This window comes from Vigna umbellata, chromosome 4, assembly GCF_029865625.1.
Source record: "Vigna umbellata cultivar VRB3 chromosome 4, Vumbellata_1.0, whole genome shotgun sequence".
Taxonomy (NCBI): Eukaryota; Viridiplantae; Streptophyta; class Magnoliopsida; order Fabales; family Fabaceae; genus Vigna; species Vigna umbellata.
The window spans coordinates 38,171,577-38,198,635 of NC_142168.1; the positions used below are offsets into that span (position 1 = coordinate 38,171,577).

Consider the following 27,059-nt stretch of genomic DNA (forward strand, 5'->3'; position numbering starts at 1 on the left):
GTGAACTTTCTAAACTAATTAGAGACGAAGTCTTCTCCATTTATATTTAAAAACTTCATTACAGCAAGGGAATGACGACATGGAATCTCACTTATGTTCCACTTCCTGCAAGTGCATAATGCTTAGTTAATGTTCACCACAAACTTCTCCTTAATGTGTGAGACGTGTTTGACTTCAAATATCTCTCTATTGACCAGTTATGAGGTTAAAGAAAATAGTAAAAGTCACTACCATACCAATTCTTTAAAGTAGACAAATAAATGTGTAATAACCTAAGAATCCAATATCTTATTAAGTTTGATTCAATTTGAAGTCTCGTGAGAATTTTAGGACAGATGGAATGTGAGAATATGATTGTGTCTTTAATCTGTTTGTTGTCCATCTCTTCATCATATACACCTGAATGTCCTCTAACATTGTTGTGATAGGCTTAGTCCTTGTATGAAGTAGTACATTATTAAACTAATGTATCAAATTGAGTAGTGGTGGTGAACTTAAACCTTGACCAATATCTATTCCAATAAATATGAAATATTAGACGAGAGGGTATTAAATATTAATCTTCATCATAAGAATAATTTAGTGTTAAAAGGAATAAATGCATACCTTTGTAGAATTGTTATCAAGTGTTTAAATGTCTCCTTGTTGACTTCTTTTATGTTCCTCGTCTCCAACTCCCATGCTTCTCGTTATGCACCACAAATAGATGAAATTGACCATTTAGTCAGGCTATGCTAACCATATGCATCACACCAGTGTTAATAGACAAAAGCTCAAATCTGTCTTCCAACACTGAACCACCTCATACACAATACTAAAGCTATTTCACTCCAACATACCTCATCTCCTTCAATATACTTAAATTCTTGAAGTAGCTCAAAGGATCTTGGTCATAAGACAAGGTAGAACTATCCCTTCGTATTTTAGTTTCCCATCATTTACGAACTTTCGTTTGTGGTAGAACACCACTTTAAACATATAGTTGCACATGATATATATATATATATATATATATATATTATTTTTTTTTAATCTAATTGAATTCGTTAATAATTAGAGTTTGATTGCATAATTTTTTAAAAATAAAAATCTAATTGAGATATATAAAAATAAAAGAACTTACAAAATTAGTGACTGAAAACATAATTTAATATTAAATTTAAAATTGATTATATAAAATAATATATATATATATATATATATATAGATATTAATGAATAATTTCATATAAAATTAGACATTTAATAAATAATAAAAATTTGAATGAATTTTGAACTATTCATATATTATCTTTAAAATATATATTAAATTTTATTTAATTCTATAAAATTGATTCGTATAACATTTATATATATATATATTACAAAGAATTTTTTTCATTTCAGTGTATGTATATATAATTTTTAAAAATTTTACTCTTAAATATTTATTTTAAGTAATTTTTTTAAAAATTTAATAATTTTTTCTGATTTGATATCTTTAAAATTTGATTATTTTTTAAAATTAAATTAGCTTTTTATAATAAAAAGTTGTTCACGAAATAAATAAAAATTATCAACAATAAATCATAAAAATAATTTATTTTATTTCCATAATTATAATAATAATTTTATTATTTACTATAAAAAAAATAACATATTCATTTTATATTATATTATGTTATGTGTAACATATTTATTTTATATATATATATATATATATATAAGTTAAATTGATGTTGATTTAAGAGGATGGGGGTATTGCATGGCAGGAACAGAGTAACAGTGATGTGAGTCTCTCTCAGAGAAAAGACAGAAGCAAGCAAAGTAGAGAGATTGAGAGTTACAGAGACAGTGAGTGCAGGTAGCTATGTATGTGTAGCTGCACCAATCTGCAAGGAATTATGCAGTGACACGCTCTCATCATTCTCACTCTTCATTTTTCTGCTAAATATCTCAGTGACATTGACTGCTATACTACCCATAATCTTAATTACTCTATTCATCTTTTATTACACCGTTTTCCCCACACTTTTCTCTGCTTCCAAAACCCCATTTTTCTTATTTTATTCATTTATTTCTTTATTATTCTAAACAAATAAACTCTTCATTTTGTATTTTCAGGATTAAAAATATATACTAATATTAGTATACTATAATTTGTTTTGCGTATGAAGATGGTGTGTGTGGTTGTCATGACCATGACATGTTCACTCGAGGAGTCAATGAAGCCATGTGCAAAAAGCCAACATTGAAGGGTGTGAATGTAAAATCTCCAAAGCTCAAAATAAAAAATCTCAAGTAATTAAACCAAAAATGGTTTGCAAACATCATGTGGGTTATCTATTTTTCACAATCTATAATGTCTCTTTTCTTTATGGATGTGTGTGTTGCCATTGTTGTTTCATTCACTGACATGCACACTGTTTTTTATAGGAAAGCTATTAAACAAATATTAACTATGTAGTGCTGCTTTCTCCAATATTTTTTTATCCATAAAAGGAATTTCTCTTGTCCTATGTGTTAGAACAGAGAAAAATAAATTTATAACCTACTTCTGTATACAATTTGTAAACAATACTAATACTAATAAAGGAATTACAACAAATATATAATATTAAGTTAAATTTTTTAAAAATATTAATAAAGTCAAATTTATACTAATTTTAACATTTCTTAGCATCAAAATTTGAAATAAAAATAATCTATCATATAATACATATTTAACAACAAACTATAGTCATGATTAAGTTATCCCATAAACAGGGTGACAATGGAAATATAAAGTTTAACTAACTATTTAATAAAAGTAACAATCAAACAGAAAGATGTTCCATAAAAGCCTACCTCCAAAAAAAAAGAATATTTGTTCAACAACAACCCAATAAACATATTTACATAATCGGAGAATAATCTTACATTTAAAAATAACATTAGTTTTTCACATTAACTTTGATTTTTTTTTTCATAACATTTTAGTAAATATTTTATAACATTTTTTATTCTTTAGTTGGAAAAAAAATAATCAAAGATTTAAAAAAAAGTTTGGAATCAAAGATTTAAAAAGAGATGTGATTGAATTGAAAGTCAAGACAATGATTAATACCAGATGTAGTCCAACTCAAAGTTTGAAAAAATTAAAACAAATTTTAAAATGAGATATTTTTCTAGATTCTTTTTAAGTTTTAAACGTTTATAATATGTTCACATAAATCATATATTTGAGACAGAGAAGTGAAAGAATTTGAAGAGTCTACAGACTAAATTGAGTATTATTTTAAATTTTTTTTGAAGGTGTGTGAAAATTAATTTAAAAATAAAATTTGTGAAAATTATAGTAAGATTTGACTGTATATAATAGATAAAAAAATATTTTAATTGATAGAAAACAAAAATTACTAAAACATCCCTTAATAAAAATAATATAGAATGATATTTATTAATAGTATATTTATTGGTAAAAAATATTATAATAAGGTAAAAAAATCAAAATTACTTTTCAAAATAAAAAAAATTATTTAAGTAAAGTCAAATAATTATGCATAAAATATAACTTTTTAAGAGTAAAGTATTTTTTTATCTAATACTTATATTTAAAATATTTTAAAGGTCAATACGAGTTCATTTGGGTCAAAAGTCGAGTTAGGTCAGTATGAGCTAAAGATTAAGCTAGAGTCGAAGGTCAAGCAATGTCGACCTGTCAAGCAATGTCGATATTCTAAGATCTTCTACACCTATAAAATCAAAGTACAATGGGCTAGCGCCCAACTCACTAATGACAACACCTTCCAAAAATACCATACTAATTGTTATAATTAATTTTTCCAAACTTTTTAGAATTATGGTATCAAAATTTAAACAACAATCACTAGTGCAAAAACAACGTATAACGTCACACGTTCAACGTCCAACCACTGAATATTCAATGTTAAAAATGACCAGTGACATTTTTGTAAATAAATGCAATTATTAGACGTCGTTTAAAATTGTAAAACGTCGAAACTCCATACAATTTGACGTGATGATAATTATTTAAACCAGCGCGTCGTTCTTTTTCTTCTTTCTTTTAAACCACTACGTTGAATTCTATAAAGACTTTGACGTAATTTTGTCCGCCAGAAGCCAAAGAGTCACCCCTTTTTAATTCTTTTTTCTTTTTTCTTTTAAACCACCAATAGTACGTCGAATTCTGAAGGGGATTCGAGGTATTATTTTTTAGCCAGAAGCCAAAGAGTTATCCTTTTTTAATTCTTTTTTCTTTTTTCTTTTAAACAACAAATAATGCGTCAAATTCTGTAAGGGCTTCGACATATGATTTGTCGGCCAGAAGCCAAAAAATAATCTCTTTTTAATTCTTTTTTCTTTTTTTTAAACCACATATAATACCTCGAATTCTGTAGGGGCCTCTCTTTTTTCTTTTTTCTTTTAAACCACGAATAATAGGTCGAATTCTGTAGGGGTTTCGATGTATTATTTGTCAGCCAAAAGTTTCTCCTTTTTAATTCTTTTTTCTTTTAAGCCATCAATAGAACGTCTAATCTGCATTGGGCTTCGACGTAATGGGCATTGGAGTGGTTGGATGCATTAATTGAGTGCTGTTATCAAAATCCTAAGAGATCTATTACAGAATGATGTTTGAACGTGAATGTCCCAACGTTAGACGTCAAAAGGTTAGTGAATTCAATAAACATTTGAGCGAGATATTGGAAATTCATTCATTTTATCTTAGCGCGCGAGACCCTCTTCTCTTCTCAAACTTTTCTCAAACGAAGTTTGACAACCATCACATGTAATCTTTCTTTCATTTGATACAAATGCATGCTAATTAACTACTTTATGTATGATTTTCGTTTGTTTTGACCGATTATTTTCATGTTTTTGTCCTTCATAGGGACATTATGCTTTCTCTCTCACTGGTGACGACACTTTATTCCAATGAACCCACACTTTGAAGGTTAGTTTTCATTTTCGTTTTGAAGAACTTGTTTGTTGAACTTGTTTGTTGTTTTTTTGTTAAACTTGTTTGTTGTTGTTGTTGTTTGATTGAACTTGTTTGTTGTTGATTATTGTTGTTTAATGTTGATACTACATTCATAGGTCATGCTTTATAAAATACCAAAAACTAAAATTTGTTTTTTTTTATGCTTTTCAAGTCTAGTATAATTCTAAAAAAGGATCACAATTAATTAAAAAAACAAAAAATTGATTATCGTCATATATTGACAAAATTCGACGTTAATTTAACGTCGAATTTTTTAAATTTGACTACAATTTAACGTCTCCCGATATGACGTCGGTTTCGAATTCGACGTGAAAGCCCAAAATATTTGACGTTACGCTGTTTTTGTACTAGTGAATTTAAAATTTTTATTAACAAAATGAATCTTATTTATAAAAATAATTGATTCAACGTCAACATTTCGTATTATTTCAAATATATATATATATATATATATATATATATATATATATATTTGAAAAATTGTCAATATGCAAAACATATGAATCGAGTACTATCAAAATTATATATATAATTTTGAGTTTGAATTTCTATCTCTCAATATCACACATATATGTTACCAAATATCTAGTGCTGCCAAAATGGGTTAGTACTCGCGGGCCAACTTGGCTCACCATGAGTTCAAACTGAGTTGGGTTTGAAAAAATGAATTTTTTTTATGCAGGCCAATTTTCAACCCGGCTCACTTAGAAGCCAGCTCACCCATGTTTAACCCATGGTGAGTAGGGTTGACTCACCAACCCACCTAGTTTAATTTAATTATTTATTATTTTGTGTTTTAATATTATTATTAACATTTTCTTATTGTATTGTAAATGAGAGTATAGAAAAAGATGTTAGTATTATAAATTGATAAGTGATACAAAAATTATCATATTATAAACTCATTTATTCACTTTTTGAGTTTGTTTTTGGATTATATTTGAGTTGTATATTAACTTTTTATTTTGAATTGTCTTTTGGAGTTTAATATCATTTTAGAGAGAAATTATTTAAATTTAAATTACAAAAAAATTGTAGTTTTTTTATTTAAAAAAAAATCTTATAATTAGATGAGTCAGTGAACCAACCCGAAGCAACCCGTTTAACCCACCAACCTGTGGTGGACTAGGTCATGTTTGAATATTTTCAACTCACTAATAAATGGATCGAGTTGGATTGACTCACTAAGTAGCCAACTCGTGGTGGGTCGGACCGGGCTGGGTTGGCTCACTAAGTGACCAACCCGTGGTGGTCTGGGTTAGGTTGGACTGAATGACCCGTTTTAACAACACTAAAAATATCGTTGAAAGTGAAACAATTATCTTTCTTACTAAGAATTTAAAATTAAGAAAAGAAAAAACTTCAGAAGATAAAATTAATTCATACATAAGTTAATTTGTAAAAAAAATCATATAATTTTTCTAAACTTTTCACTTTTAATTTGTACGCAATTTTTTTTTATAGAACAACTGCATTAAATTTTGATCTATACATATACCATGCTTTGAGGGGCCCATTTTTACGTATCCATATATTTGTGAACTTTGTCACTATGTATATGTCACCATGCGTAGAAGTTTCGTTCTTGAAACCATTCACGTGTTTTACGAATGAAAGTGGTCCGGTTATGGTTCATTTTGGTCCATGTTTTGTTGTGATTAAGAAACACAATAAGTGTAAAATTGATGAATCTTATATAAGAAGGGTTCTTATCTCTTTGTAACTGTTTTGTCCATAGTAAGATGAAACTCCAAAACTAAGTAACTTACCATTGATAGAGCTATAATGTCAGTGATTAAAAGTAGTATTAACCTTTTACGTAAATTGAACCCAGATTTCAGTATTGACTGTTCATGAATCTTGACACATTGGATTAATGAAAGACAAAGGAACATGAAGGCTATCATTGATGCAAAAATCTTGGGATCTTAAAACAGTCATGGAGATTATTGTTGAAACAATTGAAGATGAGGTAAGGTCACATGCTGATGTTCTTATGGATGCAGAATGAAAAACAAATAGAAGAGAGAATGAAGGGTAGAAAAGAAACAGATTCAAACATTCACCAAGCAAAGATCAAACGCTGTGTGGTCCCTTCTAGACCAAATGCCTTAACATCTCTTCAAACCTGTACCACTCTAGAAGGGAAAAAAGTGAAACACACACCACAGAGGCCAGGGAGGACTGATACCTCAGTTCATACAGCGATGTTGAAAAATCTGCATCACTTCTGATTGTTTCCTTTTCATAATTCTCTTTCTGTCTTGTGTTGTCATTGCTGAGTTTTAAATTTTGCTATCTATGTGCAACACAGTCACACCAATGAGGGTTAAAGGGGATTGACTTTTTGTCAAATTTCACTTCAAAACTATCTGGTAAGGAGTGAAGTTATCAAACATATCCATACACAAAATTCCAAGACTTGAGACAGATGTGAAACTTTCTAACATCTTTGAAGAATGATATTTGAGAAAAACTAGACAGAGATATTTGGAAAGCACAAAGTTTGTGACAGTTTAAGAAGTGAACTAAAACTTCTGTATGACCAAATAATAGTTTGTCCAAGTTGGGATGTTTGGTCATATAATGTTTTAAGAGATTTCCATTTAGCCTATCAAACATATATGTAGCTCAGACTCACTTCAAATAGTATTGGAGATCCACAACAATTAGAAATAAGACCCGTTTTTCTAGTACAAATTGTCATCTAAACTGATTTTATAAAACTAAGTTAGACTTAAAGTTCATTCTTAAAAATTAGGATCTTCTTTCAGGATTCAAAACTTTATCAATGTTTAGAGTCATCTTGGCCCAAATGATGGATCAATTCAAAAATAAGATTTTCAAGATGAAATCATTAAGGGGAAATACTGTCTTTGATGGACCTTCTGCTTCTACCAAACACGATATTAACTTATGAATAAACTTGTTTCATCTTTTATTGTAGAAATACTAATGAGAAGCTTATCAAGGAGATCCATAGTCAATTTTGTTAAGAAATCAAGTTAGTCAATTTTGGACAACATCAGCAATTGATAGGTAGGTATTAGAGAACAAAAAAAAATGGATGATGTACATGTTTTAGAAATGAGAAGAGAATAAAGTTGAATTCTTAAAAAAGCAAAGACAGCAATTTATATGAAATTCAAATAGATGCTCAGAATCTTATGGAATTCAAATAGATGCTACTTGACAGATTTTCAGTTTCACTTAGATTTAATATTATTTAGCAGTGAGAGGGATTTTTACACCAGTAAGTGCATAAATTTCAGCATCCATAACATATAGCAGGTCAGTTCATGGTTAAAAATTATGTAATGTACATGATGATAACATGTCTCTGGGATTTTATTATTATAATACAACTGAACTAAGAAAAAAGAGAATGTCATTGTAAAGGAACACAGACAGAAACACATAAGGAGGAAGAAAAGGATTCTGAAAGCAAGCATGCTTGTATTAAATTTATAGCAAGTGCTGTTAACTTTAAACTCTTTCAACTTTTTATCCAGCTGATGAAGCTGTCTAGATTTTTGTTTGACAGACCACCTTGTCCAGTGCCAATATGAATCTTCTCCTTGAAATCTCTAGCCCTTGATTTCAATTGTTCATCTATAAAAATTTGATGGATTTTGCTTTGGATTTCACCTTGTGTGATCATGCCACTCTCATTTGGTTCAAGTCCCAATCCCACCTTCCAAATATCACAAACATAGCTCTTGTTTAGGAATTGATCAGCAAAGTAAGGCCAACACAAGACTGGGATCCCATTGCTGACACTTTCCAGTGTGGAGTTCCAACCACAGTGACTTATGAAGCAGGCAACTGAAGGATGGATCAAAATTTTCTTCTGTGGTGACCAACCCACCACTCTTCCACGTTCCACCACCCTTTCTACAAAACCTTCTGGATATGCAAGTTTTGACTCTTCTGGTTGCACAACCCAAAGGAAAGGTCTGTTGGAAAGTTCAAGAGCAAAACAAAGTTCTTGGAACTGAGGAGGACTAAACTTTGTAAAGCTTCCAAATGCAACATATATTACTGAGTTTGGTGATTGTTGGTCTAACCATTTCAAACAAGATAGGTCTTGTGGCCAGAAATTGCCTGCAGAGTGGCCAAATTGATCGCATGACAGAAGTGGCCCTATAGGTATGATCTCTGGAGCCATAGTAATTGCTTCAGACTCAAGTTCATGAGATGAATTGCAAAGCAGCCACTCAGTTTTCTTCATGGACTCTATGTTCTTTACCATGAGTTGAAAAATATGCCTCTGAGTGGTCTTGTTTCCCACACAAACCCAGACAAGCTTTTCTGTACTTACACTTGGCATTGTAGGGGATAGTTGAATGACTTTCTTTTCCAATGGAGTTCCTGGATAATTAAATTGCTGAGTAAGACATGAATACTAATGAGTATGATTTTTTTTATCGACAAATGTTACTTGTTAGTATTATATTAGTGAAGGAAGTTGAACTCACGACCTCTGCTACCATCTTTTTCAAACTCACTAAGTCAATCTTGTAATTCCTAAATGTCGGTGGGAGAAGTTAAATCCACATCTTCTCTTGTTCTCTCTTCCAACTTGACTCCTAAGCTAACCTTATAACTCCTCTAATGAGTATGATAACATCCTGATTGTGGTTTCATTTCAGGGTTTATGAGCAAATTTTTATGCTAAGCCATATGCTAATTGCAGCTTATAAAACATCAATTTATGAAGTTCACAAGTGTTGGGAATTTCTTCATAAATAAAGGAGTGTTACATATAAGTAATACTGTTTTCTTGACTTCATAAATATGGAATAGCATGATACTACTTGATTACTCATGAAACTCTCAGTAACTTGATTTTGAGAAAGAAAAGAAACAAATAATAAAAGCTTGAGCTGCAGAAGAATCAGAAAAGTATGAACTCACCATCTTTGTCTATGATCCCATTATGAATAAACTTTGGAATGCTCAATCCCAACACCAACTGTGCTGCTGATGCAGGACAGAAAGCTGCTCTTCTAATTCCCTTCTTCTCTGCAAGATCAAGTGCCCATCCAATGCTCTGATCAGCAAGCACACATGTGATTTTCTCACTTTCTGATCCATTGATGCATTCAATTAGCTCCTCAACTTTCTCTGGCATAACCTTCAACACTGCCCCAGATGATTTTCCAGGTTTTTTCCTCTCCTCTGAGGATTCCAATCCATCAGAAATCCACACCAGATAAATTTGAGATAGTAAACCATCCCCACATGGAAGTGCACTCTTGATCCTGTCATGGTTTTCTTTGGTGTTCACAAATGTTATTTTGATACCTTGTTTGACTAAGATCAGTGAAAGATCCATCAGAGGAATCACATGCCCTTGTGCTGGGTAAGGTACAACCATTACATGTGGCCTTACCATCATTATTGTCATTCCTTGCTACGCAGATTCTCTGTGTTCTTGTATACTAAGATTTTGAAAACCTTTGGGGATGGAGAATTTGACTCTACCATTGTCTACAACTACTTGTCTTCGTATGGCATGACATGTTCTTGTAGCCTAGTATGAACACACAATATGTATATTACATGAAGCTCAAACAAACAAAAATCCATTTATTCTAAACTAAGGGTGATGACCAACAAATTAGTGAAAGATTTAAAATGGAAGAATAGTAATTTGAAAATTGATTCTTAAAAGTCTCATCATAACACCAAAGTATAACACAGTGATACTTTTACATTTAAAAAAGGTTTTACATCCAAAAATAACCATGGAGTAAGAGGGGCACAAAATAATAAATTTTTGTATTTGTAAATGTTTTGGCGTTTAAAGTTGAGGTCAACTGTCCAAACGTCATGGAGATCGATTAAGAGTATAAAGTTTTTCTTCAATTCTAAGTCTTCTTGTAACAGTTTGTCCAAACCATTCGACGGGTATATGCAGAAAACACACTTCGATGTTAAAGTGAGCTCATCGTTTGGTAGTTTAGATATTAATGGTGCAGTAAATGCAAATCACTTACCTCTTTTACCTCAAACTTATATTTACGATTTTAGACTGAACTTTTAATTAGCAACGGCCTAATTACGGCTCAATTGTTAGTAATCATATTTTACTATTCAACATCATAGTTAATCGCCTTGAGCATTGACCAATCAATCCGATTCCTCGACCATTCGGTCCTAATAATGATTTATTCGTGCGTTTCAATAACAGTTGACCGTCTAGTCTATAGCTCAGTGATTATATGGTAAAAAAAAAGTAAAAAATTATAAATAAAAATATCAAATGTAAAATCTATTTTAATACAAAATATTATGATTGTACAATTCATATTAATGCCATGAACTTAAATATTCTCTTGGAATTATTGATAAATGATTAATGGATGATTCTAACTTTTGGTGTCCATTGCATGAACATTATTGTGCTGCTTCCATAAAAAAACTAACACTAAGACAAATGTTTGATACAATGACAAAGGAGCATGATTTTTTCTACATTGAATACACTTCACTATGAATATGTTAGTAAATAAAAAAACATATCTATATATCATTATTTGATTTGAAAAAATAGCAAAGGCATGGCTATAAAAGGTTTCCAAAATTTTAGTGTCGAATAATACTCCTTCTGCAAATAAATACATGAGAGAATCTGTTTCTTTTTCAATAATTAAAGGATTTGGTAAAGTCTTGTACTATAAATTATTTATTAATGATTGTGGGTAGCTATACTATGTGTACTGTAAGACCCATAGAAAAATCAAAATAATTTTATGAATATTGTGGTTTTGAATAATTAATTATGGTGTGCATTCATATGTAAGATAAAGATTATTGTTTGTATTTTTTTACCATTTTGTTTAGCTTGGTTTTTCTTGTGTTAATTATTTAAATTTGATGCAATTTGTTCTGGCCATCTTTGGTTAAAAGGAGGGACATAATTATAAATTAAAAAAAAAATATTACTACTAATATGGAAAGAAGAAGACAATATTGAATCATGGAGGTTGATGATTCCCGTAAAACATGGGTGCATGTTTTGGTAAAAGGGGACCCATCCCTTTCAATTGTTGTTTTTCTTTTCTTTGCATTGTATTATTGCAAGCAGCATACGGGGATGCTTTATTCTTCTTTATAAAAACTTATTAAGGCCATAAGAGAGGAGGAAAAGAGAAGAGAGATTTAAGTTAGAATTTGCTTTGAATTTGAGAGTGAAATCAAGCAAAGGTGTGGTCTAGGAACATCAAGAGTGAAGAATTTCTTGCAAGGAGAAGAGGTAGGGGAGCTAATCCTTTCTTGATTATGATCATGAATATGAGTATGCATGTGTTAAAATTGGTAATGGTAGTTATATATTGACTTGTGTAAAATTTGGTTTTCAAGATTATAATCTCTCATTTTCGAGTTACTGTGGTGAAAAATTTCTATTAATTGTTTTCACCGTTGGATTTAGCTAAAATTTTAGTATGTGAATCCTAAGATCTATTACTAAACTTTGACCGTTCGGATTTGAAAATAGAAGTCTGTAATTGGAGAAATAAATCCTGCAAGATTGAGTAAATTAGTTACCCCTGTAGTTCTGTTACTGAGTTGTCTCGGTATAATATTGATTCTGACCTATTGGACCGTTAGATCAACCTCAAAATTTGATATATGATCCCTAAGACATATTAATACACTTTGACCGTTCAGATTTGCAATTAGTAGTCTGTACTTGGAGATATATATCCTACATGTTTGAGTGAATTAATTACCCCTGCAGTTCTATTACTGAGTTCCCTTGGTAAAATATAGATTCTGACTTATGGGACTGTTAGATCAACTTGAAAATTGGATATATGATTCTTAGAATACATTATTACAGTTTGACCGATCGGATTTGGAATTGAAGGTCTATGTTTAGAGAAAGAAATTTCGAAAGTTTGAAATATTTGATGAACACTGCAATTCTGTTCTTAAGTTATTATGGTAAAAATTTCATAGATATTTCATTTACCGTTAGATTGAGCCCAGACTTTAGTATGTAGTTCATAAGACATATTAAGTGATCTTGACCGTTCAGATTTGGAATTAGATGTATGAGATTAGAGGAATTCATTTCGCATTTTGAGTTTAACCGAGAACCACTTAAATTTCTGTCTCTGAGTTACCTCGGTAAAATCTCCATATCTACTTAGATAACCGTTAGATTAATCTGAAATTTTAGTATGTTGATCCTAAGAGATAGTGGCATACTTCGACCGTTCGGATTTTAGATCGGAGTTACAGAATTAGAGATATTAATTTCGTATCTTCTCAGGGATCTCAATATTGTTAATTTATGTTTTTGGATCATTTATACAAAATTGATGATTTCCGCCTCATTAACCATTGGATTGGACTGAAAAGCTTACCATATGATCTAAACATGTTGTTGATTAGTTTGATTGGTTCAGATCGTCGATAAATAATATGTTGAAAAAGGTAATTTGGTTAATTTGAGCTACTTTGGTAAGTAGATAGTATTGTCTTGCTGCGCTACTTTGGTAAGTAGGCAGAAGAACTTGGTTTGCGCTACTTTGGTAAGTAGGCAAGAAGATGTTGGGTCTGCGTTACTTTGGTAAGTAAGCAGGGTGATTTGCGCTACTTTGATAAGTAGGCAGGATGAGATGATGAATGAAGAGATAAAAAGAACGATATAAATCGTGCTACTTTGATAAGTAGGCAGATTAACTATACTGTGCTACTTTGGTAAGTAGACAGTATTGTCTTGCTGCGCTACTTTGGTAAGTAGGCAGAAGAACTTGGTTTGTGCTACTTTGGTAAGTAGGCAGAAGATCTTGTGTTGTGCTACTTTGGTAAGTAGACAATATCACCTTGTTGTACTACTTTGGTAAGTAGATAATAAAAATCACCTTGTTAGATTACTTTGGTAAGTAATCAGTATATCATGGTTATACTACTTTGGTAAGTAGACAGAAGGATTGTTGACTGCTGTGCTTTGGTAAGTAGGCAGATTAATAATATGTTGTATTGACTCTAGTGAATCGACTAATGATTTTGACTGGAGAAATATTATAAAGTATCAGTGTAATAGTTGGTTTTTGAATATGTTTGAGATACATGTATTTGACTGATTTACCACACTTGTGATGTTAGTAAGATTGTGGATGATGTATATTTCTTGAATCGGTTAGCTCACCCTACTGTTTGTGTTTGTGCATGTGAATGCGATGATCGTATAATGTGTGATATTATACGGGAGCAGAAACTATATCAGATGAATTAGCAGATGGTTCTGGACTTGCTTAGAAGATGAGAGATCTGTGGGGAAAAGGAGACATGGGGAATTTCTAAAATAAATCTGTGTTTGATTTCCGAACTGTGAGAAATTTTAAATTTCAGAAGTTTATGAACTGTGTGGACTTTTATTTTCAGAAGACTTGTGCTGTAATAAAGAACTTAATATTTTATGGGTGTTGAAATTTGTTAAAGAAAAATTATATATGTATTTTGTGGAATATAAATTGTAACGCCTAAATCGGGGTGTTACACTGTTTGGTATCAGAGCAATGATTTTCGAAAATCTTTTGGGGCTTTTGGGATGTGAGCTCGTTAACTTCTGTTGTGTGACTCTGTGATTTGTTGTGATTATTTTGTAGCTCTTTTGGAGAGCGTTGGTTTGAAAGGTAGAGATATGCATTGTTTTGACTTGTGTTTAAATTACTTTCTTTTGACGTATATGGTAGAACATGGCACGTCGATCTAACAATGTTGGTCAAACACCCCCAATTGATGATTTTAATCGGGCTGTTGATCGGATGATCAACGCAATGGAAAGGCAACATACCACTCAGGAACCGAGGACTTATTCGAGGCTGAATGACTTTTTGAGGCACGACCCAACAAGGTTCAATGGAAGGACTACGCCAGATAAAGCGGATGCTTGGATCAAGGACATTGAGAAGATCTTTCATGTGATCAAGTGCACAGATGAGGAAAAACTAGATTACGCAACCTTCATACTGAAAGAGGAAGCAGAGTACTGGTGGGATGGTATGAAACGACTGATGGAATCTGATGAAGAGGCTATTACTTGGAACAGTTTCAAGGACAAGTTTTTGGAAAAGTACTTCCCTACTAGTGCCAAGATCGAAAGGGAGCAAGAGTTTTTGGCCTTGCGTCAAAGTGGGATGTCAGTGCAAGAGTATATCGACAGGTTTGAGTATCTTATCCGTTTTTATAGTCAGCACATGACGGAAGGGTGGAAGTGTCAAAGATTTGAGCAGGGTCTGAGGTATGACCTGAGGAGAATGATTGTACCTCTTGAAATCAAGAAGTTTCCAGCCTTAGTTGAGAAGACAAAAAAGGTGGAGTTACTAGAAATGAACCGAAACCGAGTTGACAAGACTCAGAAGGACAAGTTTATTAGAGGAAAGCCATGGAAGAAGCCATATCAGCGACCCCAACCGCTTATGCGAACAGCCGTGAAATGTTTTGAATGCGGTGGTGCGCACTACAAGAAGGATTGTCCTAAGCTCTCTGGAGTGAAGGTTGAAGAGAAGAGGTGCTTTGTGTGTAACAAGCCAGGACATTTCGCTCATGTTTGTCCTGAGAAGAAGATAGCATATGCACCACCACAACCAAGTTCTTCAGGAGTGAAGCCCAAGATAGCTGGAAGAGTTTTCGCTTTGACCGGTGAAGAGGCTACAAAGCCAGGTAATCTCATCCTTGACACATGCCTTTTGTTTGGTAAATGTGTGCATGTATTGTTTGATTCCGGAGCTACGCACTCCTTTGTTTCTTCTACTTGTTTGAAAGACTTCAGTATACCGGTGAGTAATCTAAGGTATGAATTGGTGGTTTCGACACCAACATCGGGTCAGATTTCAACCAGTTCGATCTGTGTTGGATGCCCGATTGTAGTCTACGGACGCAAGTTCAAAGTGAACTTGATCTCCTTACCTCTCGAAGGCTTAGATGTAATTCTGGGAATGGATTGGTTGACCGCCAATCACGTTCTTCTTGACTGTGGACAACAACGATTGGTTTTTCCAGACTCGGATGGTTTAGAACTGATCTCAACCAAAGAAGTTCTAAAGGATGTTAGTGATGGGGCCATGTGTTTTGTACTGGTAGCTCAAGAGCAGAAACGTTTTAAGGTTCAAACGACGGGTATTCCGGTAGTGGAAGAGTTCGAGGATGTCTTTCCAGATGAAGTACCAGGATTGCCGCCGAGCAGGGAAGTGGAGTTCTCTATAGACTTGGTACCAGGAGCTGGACCAGTGTCTATGGCTTCGTATAGGATGGCTCCGACAGAGCTAGCTGAGCTGAAGAGACAAATTGAGGAACTACTAGAGAAGAAGTTTATCAGGCCGAGTGTGTCACCATGGGGAGCTCCAGTCTTGTTAGTAAAGAAGAAAGATGGTAGTTCAAGGTTGTGCATCGACTATCGACAGCTGAACAAGTTGACAATTAAGAACAAGTACCCACTGCCAAGAATTGATGACTTGTTGGATCAGTTGCGAGGAGCTGGTGTGTTTTCAAAGATTGACCTGAGGTCTGGTTACCATCAGATCTTGGTCAAGCCAGAGGATAGTCAGAAGACGGCTTTCAGGTCACGTTATGGTCACTACGAGTATGTGGTGATGCCGTTTGGAGTGACCAATGCTCCTGCTATATTCATGGATTACATGAATCGAATATTTCGACTGTGGCTAGATAAATTTGTTGTTGTGTTCATAGACGACATTCTTATATATTCAAGGGATCATGAGGAACATGCAGAACATTTGAGGATTGTGTTGGAAACTCTTAGGAAGCATCAATTGTTTGGGAAATTATCTAAATGTGAATTTTGGTTGGAGGAAATACAATTCCTTGGCCACGTGATTTCTGCCAAAGGGATTTCTGTAGATCCAACGAAGGTGGAGGCAGTGCTAAAATGGGAACGTCCAAAGACGGTAACAGAAGTAAGAAGTTTTGTGGGCCTAGCTGGGTATTACAGGAAGTTTGTCGAAGGTTTCTCCAAGATAGTGGGTCCTTTGACACAGTTGACTCGTAAAGAACAACCTTTCTTATGGACCGACAAGTGTGAAACAAGTTTTGAAGAGATGAAGAAACGGTTGACAAGTGCTCCAGTATTAGCAGTTCCTGATACTTCTAAAGCTTTTGAAGTGTTTTGTGATGCTTCATACCATGGGCTCGGTTGTGTATTGATGCAGGAGAAGCGACCAGTAGCTTATGCATCGAGACAGTTGAAGGTGCATGAAAGGAACTATCCAACGCACGACATCGAATTAGCGGCTGTGGTTTTTGCTCTGAGGACTTGGAGGCACTATTTGTACGGATCACATTTTCAAATCTTTAGTGATCACAAGAGTTTGAAGTATCTCTTCGATCAGAAGGAGTTGAACATGAGGCAGAGAAGGTGGATGGAGTACTTGAAGGATTTTGATTTTGAGTTACAGTACCATCCAGGGAAGGCAAATGTTGTAGCTGATGCTTTGAGTAGGAAGCGAATACATATGTCAGCTTTGATGGTGAAGGAGTTTGAATTAATAGAGAAGTTCAGAGATATGAACTTGGGATTGCAGCTGAGCCAAGAACACCTTTGGTGTTATCATTTAAAGATCACAAATGATTTCTTAGAAAAGATCAAAGTGGGACAAAAGGAAGACACATGTCTGCAAGATACAATGGAGTTGTTGGGAACGAATCAAGCTAAAGACTTCAATTTGGGATTAGATGGTATTATTCGTTTTAAAAATAGAGTCTGCATTCCAGCAAAGGATGAGTTGAAGAAGATGATTCTAGAAGAAGGACACAAGAGTCGTCTTAGCATACATCCCGGTATGACTAAGATGTACAAAGACTTGAAAGAATCTTTCTGGTGGAGTGGGATGAAAAAGGATGTGGCAAATTTTGTATCTTCTTGTTTGGTATGTCAGAAGGCTAAGATAGAACATCAAAGGCCAGGTGGAATGTTACAACAGTTGGATATTCCCCAATGGAAATGGGACAGCATCTCGATGGACTTTGTAACTCACTTACCAAGATCATTGAAGGGTCATGATTCCATTTGGGTGATAGTTGATCGATTGACGAAAAGTGCTCACTTTTTGCCAATCAACCTAAGAATGTCAATGCAGAAATTGGCAGAGTTGTATATTCAGGAAGTAGTGAGATTGCATGGTGTACCAAATAACATTGTCTCAGATCGGGATCCAAGGTTTACGTCAAGGTTCTGGCAGCAATTGCAAGAGGCTTTGGGTTCAAAGTTAAGAATGAGTTCAGCATATCATCCTCAAACAGATGGACAAACTGAAAGGACTATTCAGTCATTGGAAGATCTGCTGAGAACGTGTGTATTGGATCATTTGGGAGGTTGGAGTGAGGTATTGCCTTTGGTGGAGTTCACATACAACAACAGCTTTCATGCGAGCATTGGAATGGCACCGTATGAAGCATTGTATGGGAGAAGGTGCAGGACACCTTTGTGCTGGTTTCAGGATGGAGAAACAATTTCAGTAGGTCCCGAGTTATTACAGCAAACGACAGAAAAAGTCAAGTTGATACAAGACCGGATGCGTGCAACACAAAGTCGACAAAAATCTTATGCAGACAAGAGAAGAAGACCTCTTGAATTCAGCGAAGGAGATCATGTGTTTCTACGTGTGACACCGATTACCGGCATAGGTAGGGCTATTAAATCAAGGAAGTTGTCACCAAAGTTTCTCGGTCCTTACGATATTCTTAGGAGGATTGGACCAGTAGCATATGAGGTAGCATTACCACCACAGTTGGCGAACTTGCATAATGTGTTCCACGTGTCGCAGCTAAGGAAGTATGTCTCTGATCCGACCCATGTTTTGGAAACAGATGACATTCAAGTACGTGAAGATCTTACTATCAAAGTGAGACCAATAAGGGTGTTAGAAGTTCAAACAAAGAAGTTACGGGGAAAGGAAATTCGTACAGTGAAGGTGCTTTGGAACGAGGAAACCCAAGAGATGACATGGGAGTTAGAGGATTATATGATAAAAGAATACCCTCATTTGTTTGGGTAACATCTTAATTTTCGAGGACGAAAATTTTTGGAGTTGGGGTGAATGTAAGACCCATAGAAAAATCAAAATAATTTTATGAATATTGTGGTTTTGAATAATTAATTATGGTGTGCATTCATATGTAAGATAAAGATTATTGTTTGTATTTTTTTACCATTTTGTTTAGCTTGGTTTTTCTTGTGTTAATTATTTAAATTTGATGCAATTTGTTCTGGCCATCTTTGGTTAAAAGGAGGGACATAATTATAAATTAAAAAAAAAATATTACTACTAATATGGAAAGAAGAAGACAATATTGAATCATGGAGGTTGATGATTCCCGTAAAACATGGGTGCATGTTTTGGTAAAAGGGGACCCATCCCTTTCAATTGTTGTTTTTCTTTTCTTTGCATTGTATTATTGCAAGCAGCATACGGGGATGCTTTATTCTTCTTTATAAAAACTTATTAAGGCCATAAGAGAGGAGGAAAAGAGAAGAGAGATTTAAGTTAGAATTTGCTTTGAATTTGAGAGTGAAATCAAGCAAAGGTGTGGTCTAGGAACATCAAGAGTGAAGAATTTCTTGCAAGGAGAAGAGGTAGGGGAGCTAATCCTTTCTTGATTATGATCATGAATATGAGTATGCATGTGTTAAAATTGGTAATGGTAGTTATATATTGACTTGTGTAAAATTTGGTTTTCAAGATTATAATCTCTCATTTTCGAGTTACTGTGGTGAAAAATTTCTATTAATTGTTTTCACCGTTGGATTTAGCTAAAATTTTAGTATGTGAATCCTAAGATCTATTACTAAACTTTGACCGTTCGGATTTGAAAATAGAAGTCTGTAATTGGAGAAATAAATCCTGCAAGATTGAGTAAATTAGTTACCCCTGTAGTTCTGTTACTGAGTTGTCTCGGTATAATATTGATTCTGACCTATTGGACCGTTAGATCAACCTCAAAATTTGATATATGATCCCTAAGACATATTAATACACTTTGACCGTTCAGATTTGCAATTAGTAGTCTGTACTTGGAGATATATATCCTACATGTTTGAGTGAATTAATTACCCCTGCAGTTCTATTACTGAGTTCCCTTGGTAAAATATAGATTCTGACTTATGGGACTGTTAGATCAACTTGAAAATTGGATATATGATTCTTAGAATACATTATTACAGTTTGACCGATCGGATTTGGAATTGAAGGTCTATGTTTAGAGAAAGAAATTTCGAAAGTTTGAAATATTTGATGAACACTGCAATTCTGTTCTTAAGTTATTATGGTAAAAATTTCATAGATATTTCATTTACCGTTAGATTGAGCCCAGACTTTAGTATGTAGTTCATAAGACATATTAAGTGATCTTGACCGTTCAGATTTGGAATTAGATGTATGAGATTAGAGGAATTCATTTCGCATTTTGAGTTTAACCGAGAACCACTTAAATTTCTGTCTCTGAGTTACCTCGGTAAAATCTCCATATCTACTTAGATAACCGTTAGATTAATCTGAAATTTTAGTATGTTGATCCTAAGAGATAGTGGCATACTTCGACCGTTCGGATTTTAGATCGGAGTTACAGAATTAGAGATATTAATTTCGTATCTTCTCAGGGATCTCAATATTGTTAATTTATGTTTTTGGATCATTTATACAAAATTGATGATTTCCGCCTCATTAACCATTGGATTGGACTGAAAAGCTTACCATATGATCTAAACATGTTGTTGATTAGTTTGATTGGTTCAGATCGTCGATAAATAATATGTTGAAAAAGGTAATTTGGTTAATTTGAGCTACTTTGGTAAGTAGATAGTATTGTCTTGCTGCGCTACTTTGGTAAGTAGGCAGAAGAACTTGGTTTGCGCTACTTTGGTAAGTAGGCAAGAAGATGTTGGGTCTGCGTTACTTTGGTAAGTAAGCAGGGTGATTTGCGCTACTTTGATAAGTAGGCAGGATGAGATGATGAATGAAGAGATAAAAAGAACGATATAAATCGTGCTACTTTGATAAGTAGGCAGATTAACTATACTGTGCTACTTTGGTAAGTAGACAGTATTGTCTTGCTGCGCTACTTTGGTAAGTAGGCAGAAGAACTTGGTTTGTGCTACTTTGGTAAGTAGGCAGAAGATCTTGTGTTGTGCTACTTTGGTAAGTAGACAATATCACCTTGTTGTACTACTTTGGTAAGTAGATAATAAAAATCACCTTGTTAGATTACTTTGGTAAGTAATCAGTATATCATGGTTATACTACTTTGGTAAGTAGACAGAAGGATTGTTGACTGCTGTGCTTTGGTAAGTAGGCAGATTAATAATATGTTGTATTGACTCTAGTGAATCGACTAATGATTTTGACTGGAGAAATATTATAAAGTATCAGTGTAATAGTTGGTTTTTGAATATGTTTGAGATACATGTATTTGACTGATTTACCACACTTGTGATGTTAGTAAGATTGTGGATGATGTATATTTCTTGAATCGGTTAGCTCACCCTACTGTTTGTGTTTGTGCATGTGAATGCGATGATCGTATAATGTGTGATATTATACGGGAGCAGAAACTATATCAGATGAATTAGCAGATGGTTCTGGACTTGCTTAGAAGATGAGAGATCTGTGGGGAAAAGGAGACATGGGGAATTTCTAAAATAAATCTGTGTTTGATTTCCGAACTGTGAGAAATTTTAAATTTCAGAAGTTTATGAACTGTGTGGACTTTTATTTTCAGAAGACTTGTGCTGTAATAAAGAACTTAATATTTTATGGGTGTTGAAATTTGTTAAAGAAAAATTATATATGTATTTTGTGGAATATAAATTGTAACGCCTAAATCGGGGTGTTACATGTACATATCTAGTTTCAAAATTAACAATTAATTACTATACAATTATCACGTAAAAGAATTGAATATACATTTGTTTAACTTCATTTATCACAAAAATGAGTATGTTTAAAGATAACTTGTGCTTGGAAGTATTTTGAATATATATATATATATATATATATATATATATATATATATATATATATATATATATATATATATATATATATATATATATATATATATATATATATATATATATATATATATATATATATATATATATAAAGCCATAATAACTCTTATAGGATTATATATTATGAAATATAAATTATGGTTGTGTTTGTTTGTTTTTAAAAGTATTCCTAAACATCAATGAATTTTAACAATTTTTTATATGTGCTTATAGTTTTATGACGTAATGTGTAATATACAAAAGAACAAGTTTTCATAAATTGTGTCCTATAAAACAAAGAATGATAATTATTATCTATTGTCCTATTTACTGTCATCCTAATTATAAGATAAATAAAATATCGACGACATTATTTGTAATCATTCAAATTAGAAAAAGTTATAAACTTTGAATAGATGAAAATAAAATATAAAATTATGATGGAAGATTCAAATTTTTAACTGAATTGCAAAACTTGAAAGAGAAAATAGGGGACCATTTTAACTATTCAACTGTTGTTGGGTTGCCATTGCTTTCAATTTTCACTTAATTTAATCATATATATAATATAATCAGCATTATTCGTATAAAAAAATAGTTTAGCAGTACAATTTTGTTCTCCATTAAACAAGATAATCAAATCTCGCTTTCATGCATAAACTAATTCAATTTGGTACACAATAAATCGACTAGAAAAAAATTATACGATGGTACGTAGTTATCCAAAGTAATAGAAACTTGTTAATAAAACTCGTTTGTGTCTGTATTTTATTACGTTATTGTGTTGAGATAAATGATAATTATTATTAATTTTAAAAATACATTTTTTAATTTCTAAGTGTGAGAAACCAAATAAATTAAAGCATTATTAAATAATCAAGTATTACTATTTGAAATATGAGATGAAACAAAGAATACATATAATAATTTTTATCAGCTAAATAAGGTATGTTATGCATATTAGAATGAAAAATATATTTAGCTGCAAATTTTATTTATATTTGTTACAAATTATAAAAATTAGGTGTTTGTCATTTAGCACCAATCCACTAGCCCTTTTCTAATTTCTATTTCTTTCTCAAATTTTGTGTCATTGATCAAATTGTGTTTCTTCTTTTAAAATTGGATCCTACCAGGCAGTGGTTGAGAATGATAGGATCATTTATTAATTTTTAAGTAAAATAAGTTTTTGTTTACTTTGAATATCATTTATCTTTTAATATAGTGTTTAAAGAAAATCACTTAATATTATATATATCAAATGAAACTATTGATAGAGTGAACATTCTCACACGGTTTTAAAATATAATTCAAGTTTTACTTATTGTGTTTTAAGGAGATGGTAGTTTTAAAATTAGAAGGGAAAAAAAGAATGAGATACGTTTGGATCTCTACAATTAAATACAAGGTGGATAGAATTATTATAAGGTATAAAACATGACTAGTAGCTAAAGACTACACTCAATTTTATGATGTAAATTATTAAGAGATGTTTGTACTAGTAACTAAATTCAACATTGTGATAATACTTTTATCACTTGTAACAAATCAAAATTGATCTCTTTTACAATTTGATGTGTTAAATGATTTCTACACGGAGAAATTTTAAAAGAAATTTATATGAATTCCCCACCATATATGTTAGACTCAAAGCAATGATTGTTTGCAAATTAAAAAAAAGACTTTATTTGGATTAAAACAATCCCCAAAAATATGGTTTGGAAGGTTCACTAAATCTATTAAGGCTTTTGGCTATAAAGTAAGTATATGTGATCACATATTATTTTTAAGAAAAGAAAAGGTAAAATTACAACTTTAATTATCTATGTAGATGCTATGATAATTATAGAAAATGACTATGATGAGATTTATAGTTTGTAAAAATATCTTGTATGTGAATTTGAGATGAAACAACTTGGAAACCTCATATATTTTTTGGGTATTGAAGTTGTTAGATCAAATATAGTATTTTTCTATGCCAGAGAAAGTATATTATTGATTTATTATCCAAAATTGGGTTGCTTGGGTGTAAATTAGTTGACACTCCAATTTAACAAAATCATATACTTTTTCAATGATCAAATTTGGCTAGCATAAATAGAGGGAAATATCTAAGGCCAGCGGGAAAACTAATTTACATGTTCATACATGTCCATATATGTAGTGAATGTTGTTAGTCAATTTATGTCTCATGAATGTTGTTGAGAGAATTTTGTGGTATTTGAAGTCTGCATCGAAAAAGAAATTTTATTTTTAAATCATGGAAACCTAGAGATAGAAGATTATACTAATGTTGACTAGGCAAGTTCAAAAAATGATAGAAGGTTTACCTTTCGATACTTTACATTGGTTGGGGAGAACCTTGTAACTTGGAGAAGTAAAAACCAAGCGATAGTAGCAAGATGAAGTGTCGAAGCAGAGTTTAAATGCATGACACTTGGGATTGTGAACTTTATGGGTACAAACTATTTTATTAGATTTAGGTTTTAAACTGTGGAATATAGTGAAAACTATATATGAGATTGATTTCTTTTGTGTTGAATATACATATAGGGTCCTTTATTTATATTAAAAGAAATATGAACTAAACCTAAAATAAAAATAAAAAATCACAACAAACTAATTAAATATAAAAGATAAAGATAAGATAAAGATAATATATCTAATATTTCCCCTCAAGCTAATGCATACAAATCATATGTACCAAGCTTGTTACTAATATAATCCATAAAGACTTCGTGAAAATATTTGTTTTTGCACTCGAGTGACACCAAGTTGTTAATGATTTGCAAAGACAACATGAAAGACGAAATACTAACCCAGAAGACTCCCCTTGAACAACAAATCTGAGTGGTTGCTTCATGTAAATCTCTTCTTGCAAATTGTTGTTGAGTAATGCTTTGTGGACATCGAGTAGATAAAGAAATCATTGTTGAAAAGCCACCACGACTATAAATAAACCAGCAAAAAACATCTTTGCCATGGGAGAAAAAACATATATAGAAGGATCAAACACAATGGTGATAGAAAGGAAGTGAAAAGAGACAGTAGTGAAAGGAGTCATGGATAAACAAGAGAGAGAAACCTTAAAAATCCAAGATTCTTTAATCAAGACACCTGAAAAAGGAAAAAAGAGTAATCTCGATGCTTTGAACAACTACTTGAGAGGAGACAGGACGTGCGACCACGCACGATGAACCTAAAAAAGGAAAAAGAACGACCTCAACACTCTCAATCCTCATATGTTTTGAAGTTTAACATACATCAATAAACGAAATAGGACAAAATGTTGTCTTTGTGGAAAATAATATCGTTGAAAGATAAGTATTTTGTGAAAAAGTCTTATGACGTCTAAATGTTTAAAGGAAGGCTTAAGTGAAAAAACTAATATCTTAGTAAACGAACTAGCAAACGATTTCTTCACAACATGCATCAATGTGCTATATGAGAATCTTGTTAAACGTGTTCTTGCTATACTTAGCTAAAATAATGCTAAACGAACTCTCACTATAATGTATGATGTTTTTGGTAAACACACTAAAAGATACAAACATTGTTTCAAAAATATGTGTTGAACAACATCTTACTAAATGCACTCTTGAACCAAACTAAGATCATTAAACACAACGCTTTGTACATGCCAAACAATACCTTGTACCAAACGACATTTCCATCAAACGGTGAAACCTTTATGAACTACTTGGTATCTCTACAAGAATGCTTAAACGATTAAATTTTGCTTGAGCAATAGAAAATTTGAAAACTTATAGTTGCTCTGAACATGCATTAAAGAGCATTAAATGCACAACGTTTCAAAACAACAAAAGTGATAAGAAAAATGACATATCTACCTACATGCATATTTGCTATACTCTTTGCAATTGCTTATGTCAAATATTGACCCACTTTATCATATACAAGTCAGAAGTGGACGTTAGAAACAAAGAAGACATTCACAGAATGTTCTCACTATCAAAAGTCGTGCTGAAGAGTTTGTACAACCTACTTTTGATAAAGTACTATAAAAGCATGTATGCTCTGATAAGTTGACTTCAACCTACAACTATTATCTACGAAAAAGGCTAAGAAAATCCAAAGATAAAAAACAAGTACTATCTAACAAACATTTTCTTGAAGCCTATAAATTCAAGATTCTTGAAGATAAGATCAAGAGAATAAGCACACGAATACAAAAGAAATCATCTGAGAAGAAAAACAAGTATAAAACAAAAGAAAATGCTCTTAAATGGTAGACGATGGCGCTGTCGGCAACAGTAGATGGCGCCACCGTCGTTAGCGAGGGTTTGGTGGCAACATAAATTTTTTCCTCAAAAGAACCTTGCTCTAGAGACCATGTTGAATATAGTGAAAACTATGTATGTGATTAATCTCCCTTATGTTTAATATATACATGGGGTCCTCTATTTATAATAGAAGAAATATGAGCTAAGTCCAAGATACAAATGAGAAATAATAACAAACTAATTAAAGATAAAAGATAAAGATAATATAGTTAACATAAACCAAAACAACCAATGAATTTATATTGTGACAATACATCAACAATATCAATTGCACATAATCATGTACAACAGGATAGAACAAAACATGTTGAGATTGATTGACATTTCATTAAAGAGAAACTCGAAATTGAAATCATTTATTTTCCCTTTGTAAGGTCAGAATTGTAATTAACCAATCTCCTTACTAAAAAAGTGACAAATAGAGTAACTAATGAGTCTTTATTGTAGTTGGGAATGTGTGATATCCATGCACCAACTTGAATGAGGATGTTACGGTAAATCAAATATTCTATTTGATTTTATTAGACAATTAAATATTATGATTGTTGGAAATAAAGGATTTATGCAACTATAATTATGTTAAGAAAATATGAATTATAAAAATTCTTGTGTATATATATTATACTTGTCTATGAATAAAAATATATCAAAATCATTTTGTAAGACTTTTCTATGTTGTATCAAGATAACTTTCATCTTAACCCTTCATAATTTGAAGTTGTTCTAGTTAGAAAACTTACCAATCTCAAAGT

The 27,059-nt window shown here is 32.2% G+C and overlaps 2 protein-coding genes across 4 annotated transcripts; one reads left to right on the plus strand and one right to left on the minus strand.

The window, feature by feature from the left end:
- Positions 1 to 8,273: 8,273 nt before the first annotated feature.
- On the minus strand, positions 8,274 to 10,521 carry LOC124849065 (UDP-Glycosyltransferase superfamily protein). Its single transcript, XM_047326917.2, has 2 exons — positions 9,898 to 10,521; positions 8,274 to 9,351 (listed from the first exon to the last, which is right to left on the minus strand). Exons 1-2 carry the CDS (start codon positions 10,388 to 10,390, stop codon positions 8,477 to 8,479), a joined length of 1,368 nt encoding a protein of 455 aa, XP_047182873.1. The 5' UTR covers positions 10,391 to 10,521; the 3' UTR covers positions 8,274 to 8,476.
- A 1,471-nt stretch (positions 10,522 to 11,992) lies between these two features.
- LOC148200107 (uncharacterized) lies at positions 11,993 to 21,799 on the plus strand. 3 transcript variants are annotated; one of them, XM_088114542.1, is made up of 3 exons: positions 11,993 to 12,241; positions 14,694 to 15,663; positions 21,563 to 21,799. In XM_088114542.1, exons 2-3 carry the CDS (start codon positions 14,697 to 14,699, stop codon positions 21,604 to 21,606), a joined length of 1,011 nt encoding a protein of 336 aa, XP_087970668.1. In that variant the 5' UTR covers positions 11,993 to 12,241; positions 14,694 to 14,696; the 3' UTR covers positions 21,607 to 21,799. The 3 variants fall into 3 exon arrangements, 1 of the variants encoding a protein (XP_087970668.1); XR_015786337.1 differs by lacking the exons at positions 14,694 to 15,663; positions 21,563 to 21,799 and adding an exon at positions 14,213 to 14,449; XR_015786338.1 differs by lacking the exons at positions 11,993 to 12,241; positions 14,694 to 15,663 and adding an exon at positions 19,279 to 19,591.
- The last annotated feature ends 5,260 nt before the right edge of the window (positions 21,800 to 27,059 follow it).

What these genes read in the sequence shown, in the direction of transcription:
- LOC124849065 (XM_047326917.2), bottom strand. Translation starts at nt 10,390, where the DNA reads ATGACAATAATGATGGTAAGGCCACATGTAATGGTTGTACCTTACCCA. An exon ending in TGGGATCATAGACAAAGATG is followed by an intron (nt 9,352 to 9,897) that starts GTGAGTTCATAC and finishes TTAATTATCCAG; the next exon opens with GAACTCCATTGGAAAAGAAA.
- LOC148200107 (XM_088114542.1), top strand. Translation starts at nt 14,697, where the DNA reads ATGGCACGTCGATCTAACAATGTTGGTCAAACACCCCCAATTGATGAT. An exon ending in TGAAGAGGCTACAAAGCCAG is followed by an intron (nt 15,664 to 21,562) that starts GTAATCTCATCC and finishes ATACGGGAGCAG; the next exon opens with AAACTATATCAGATGAATTA.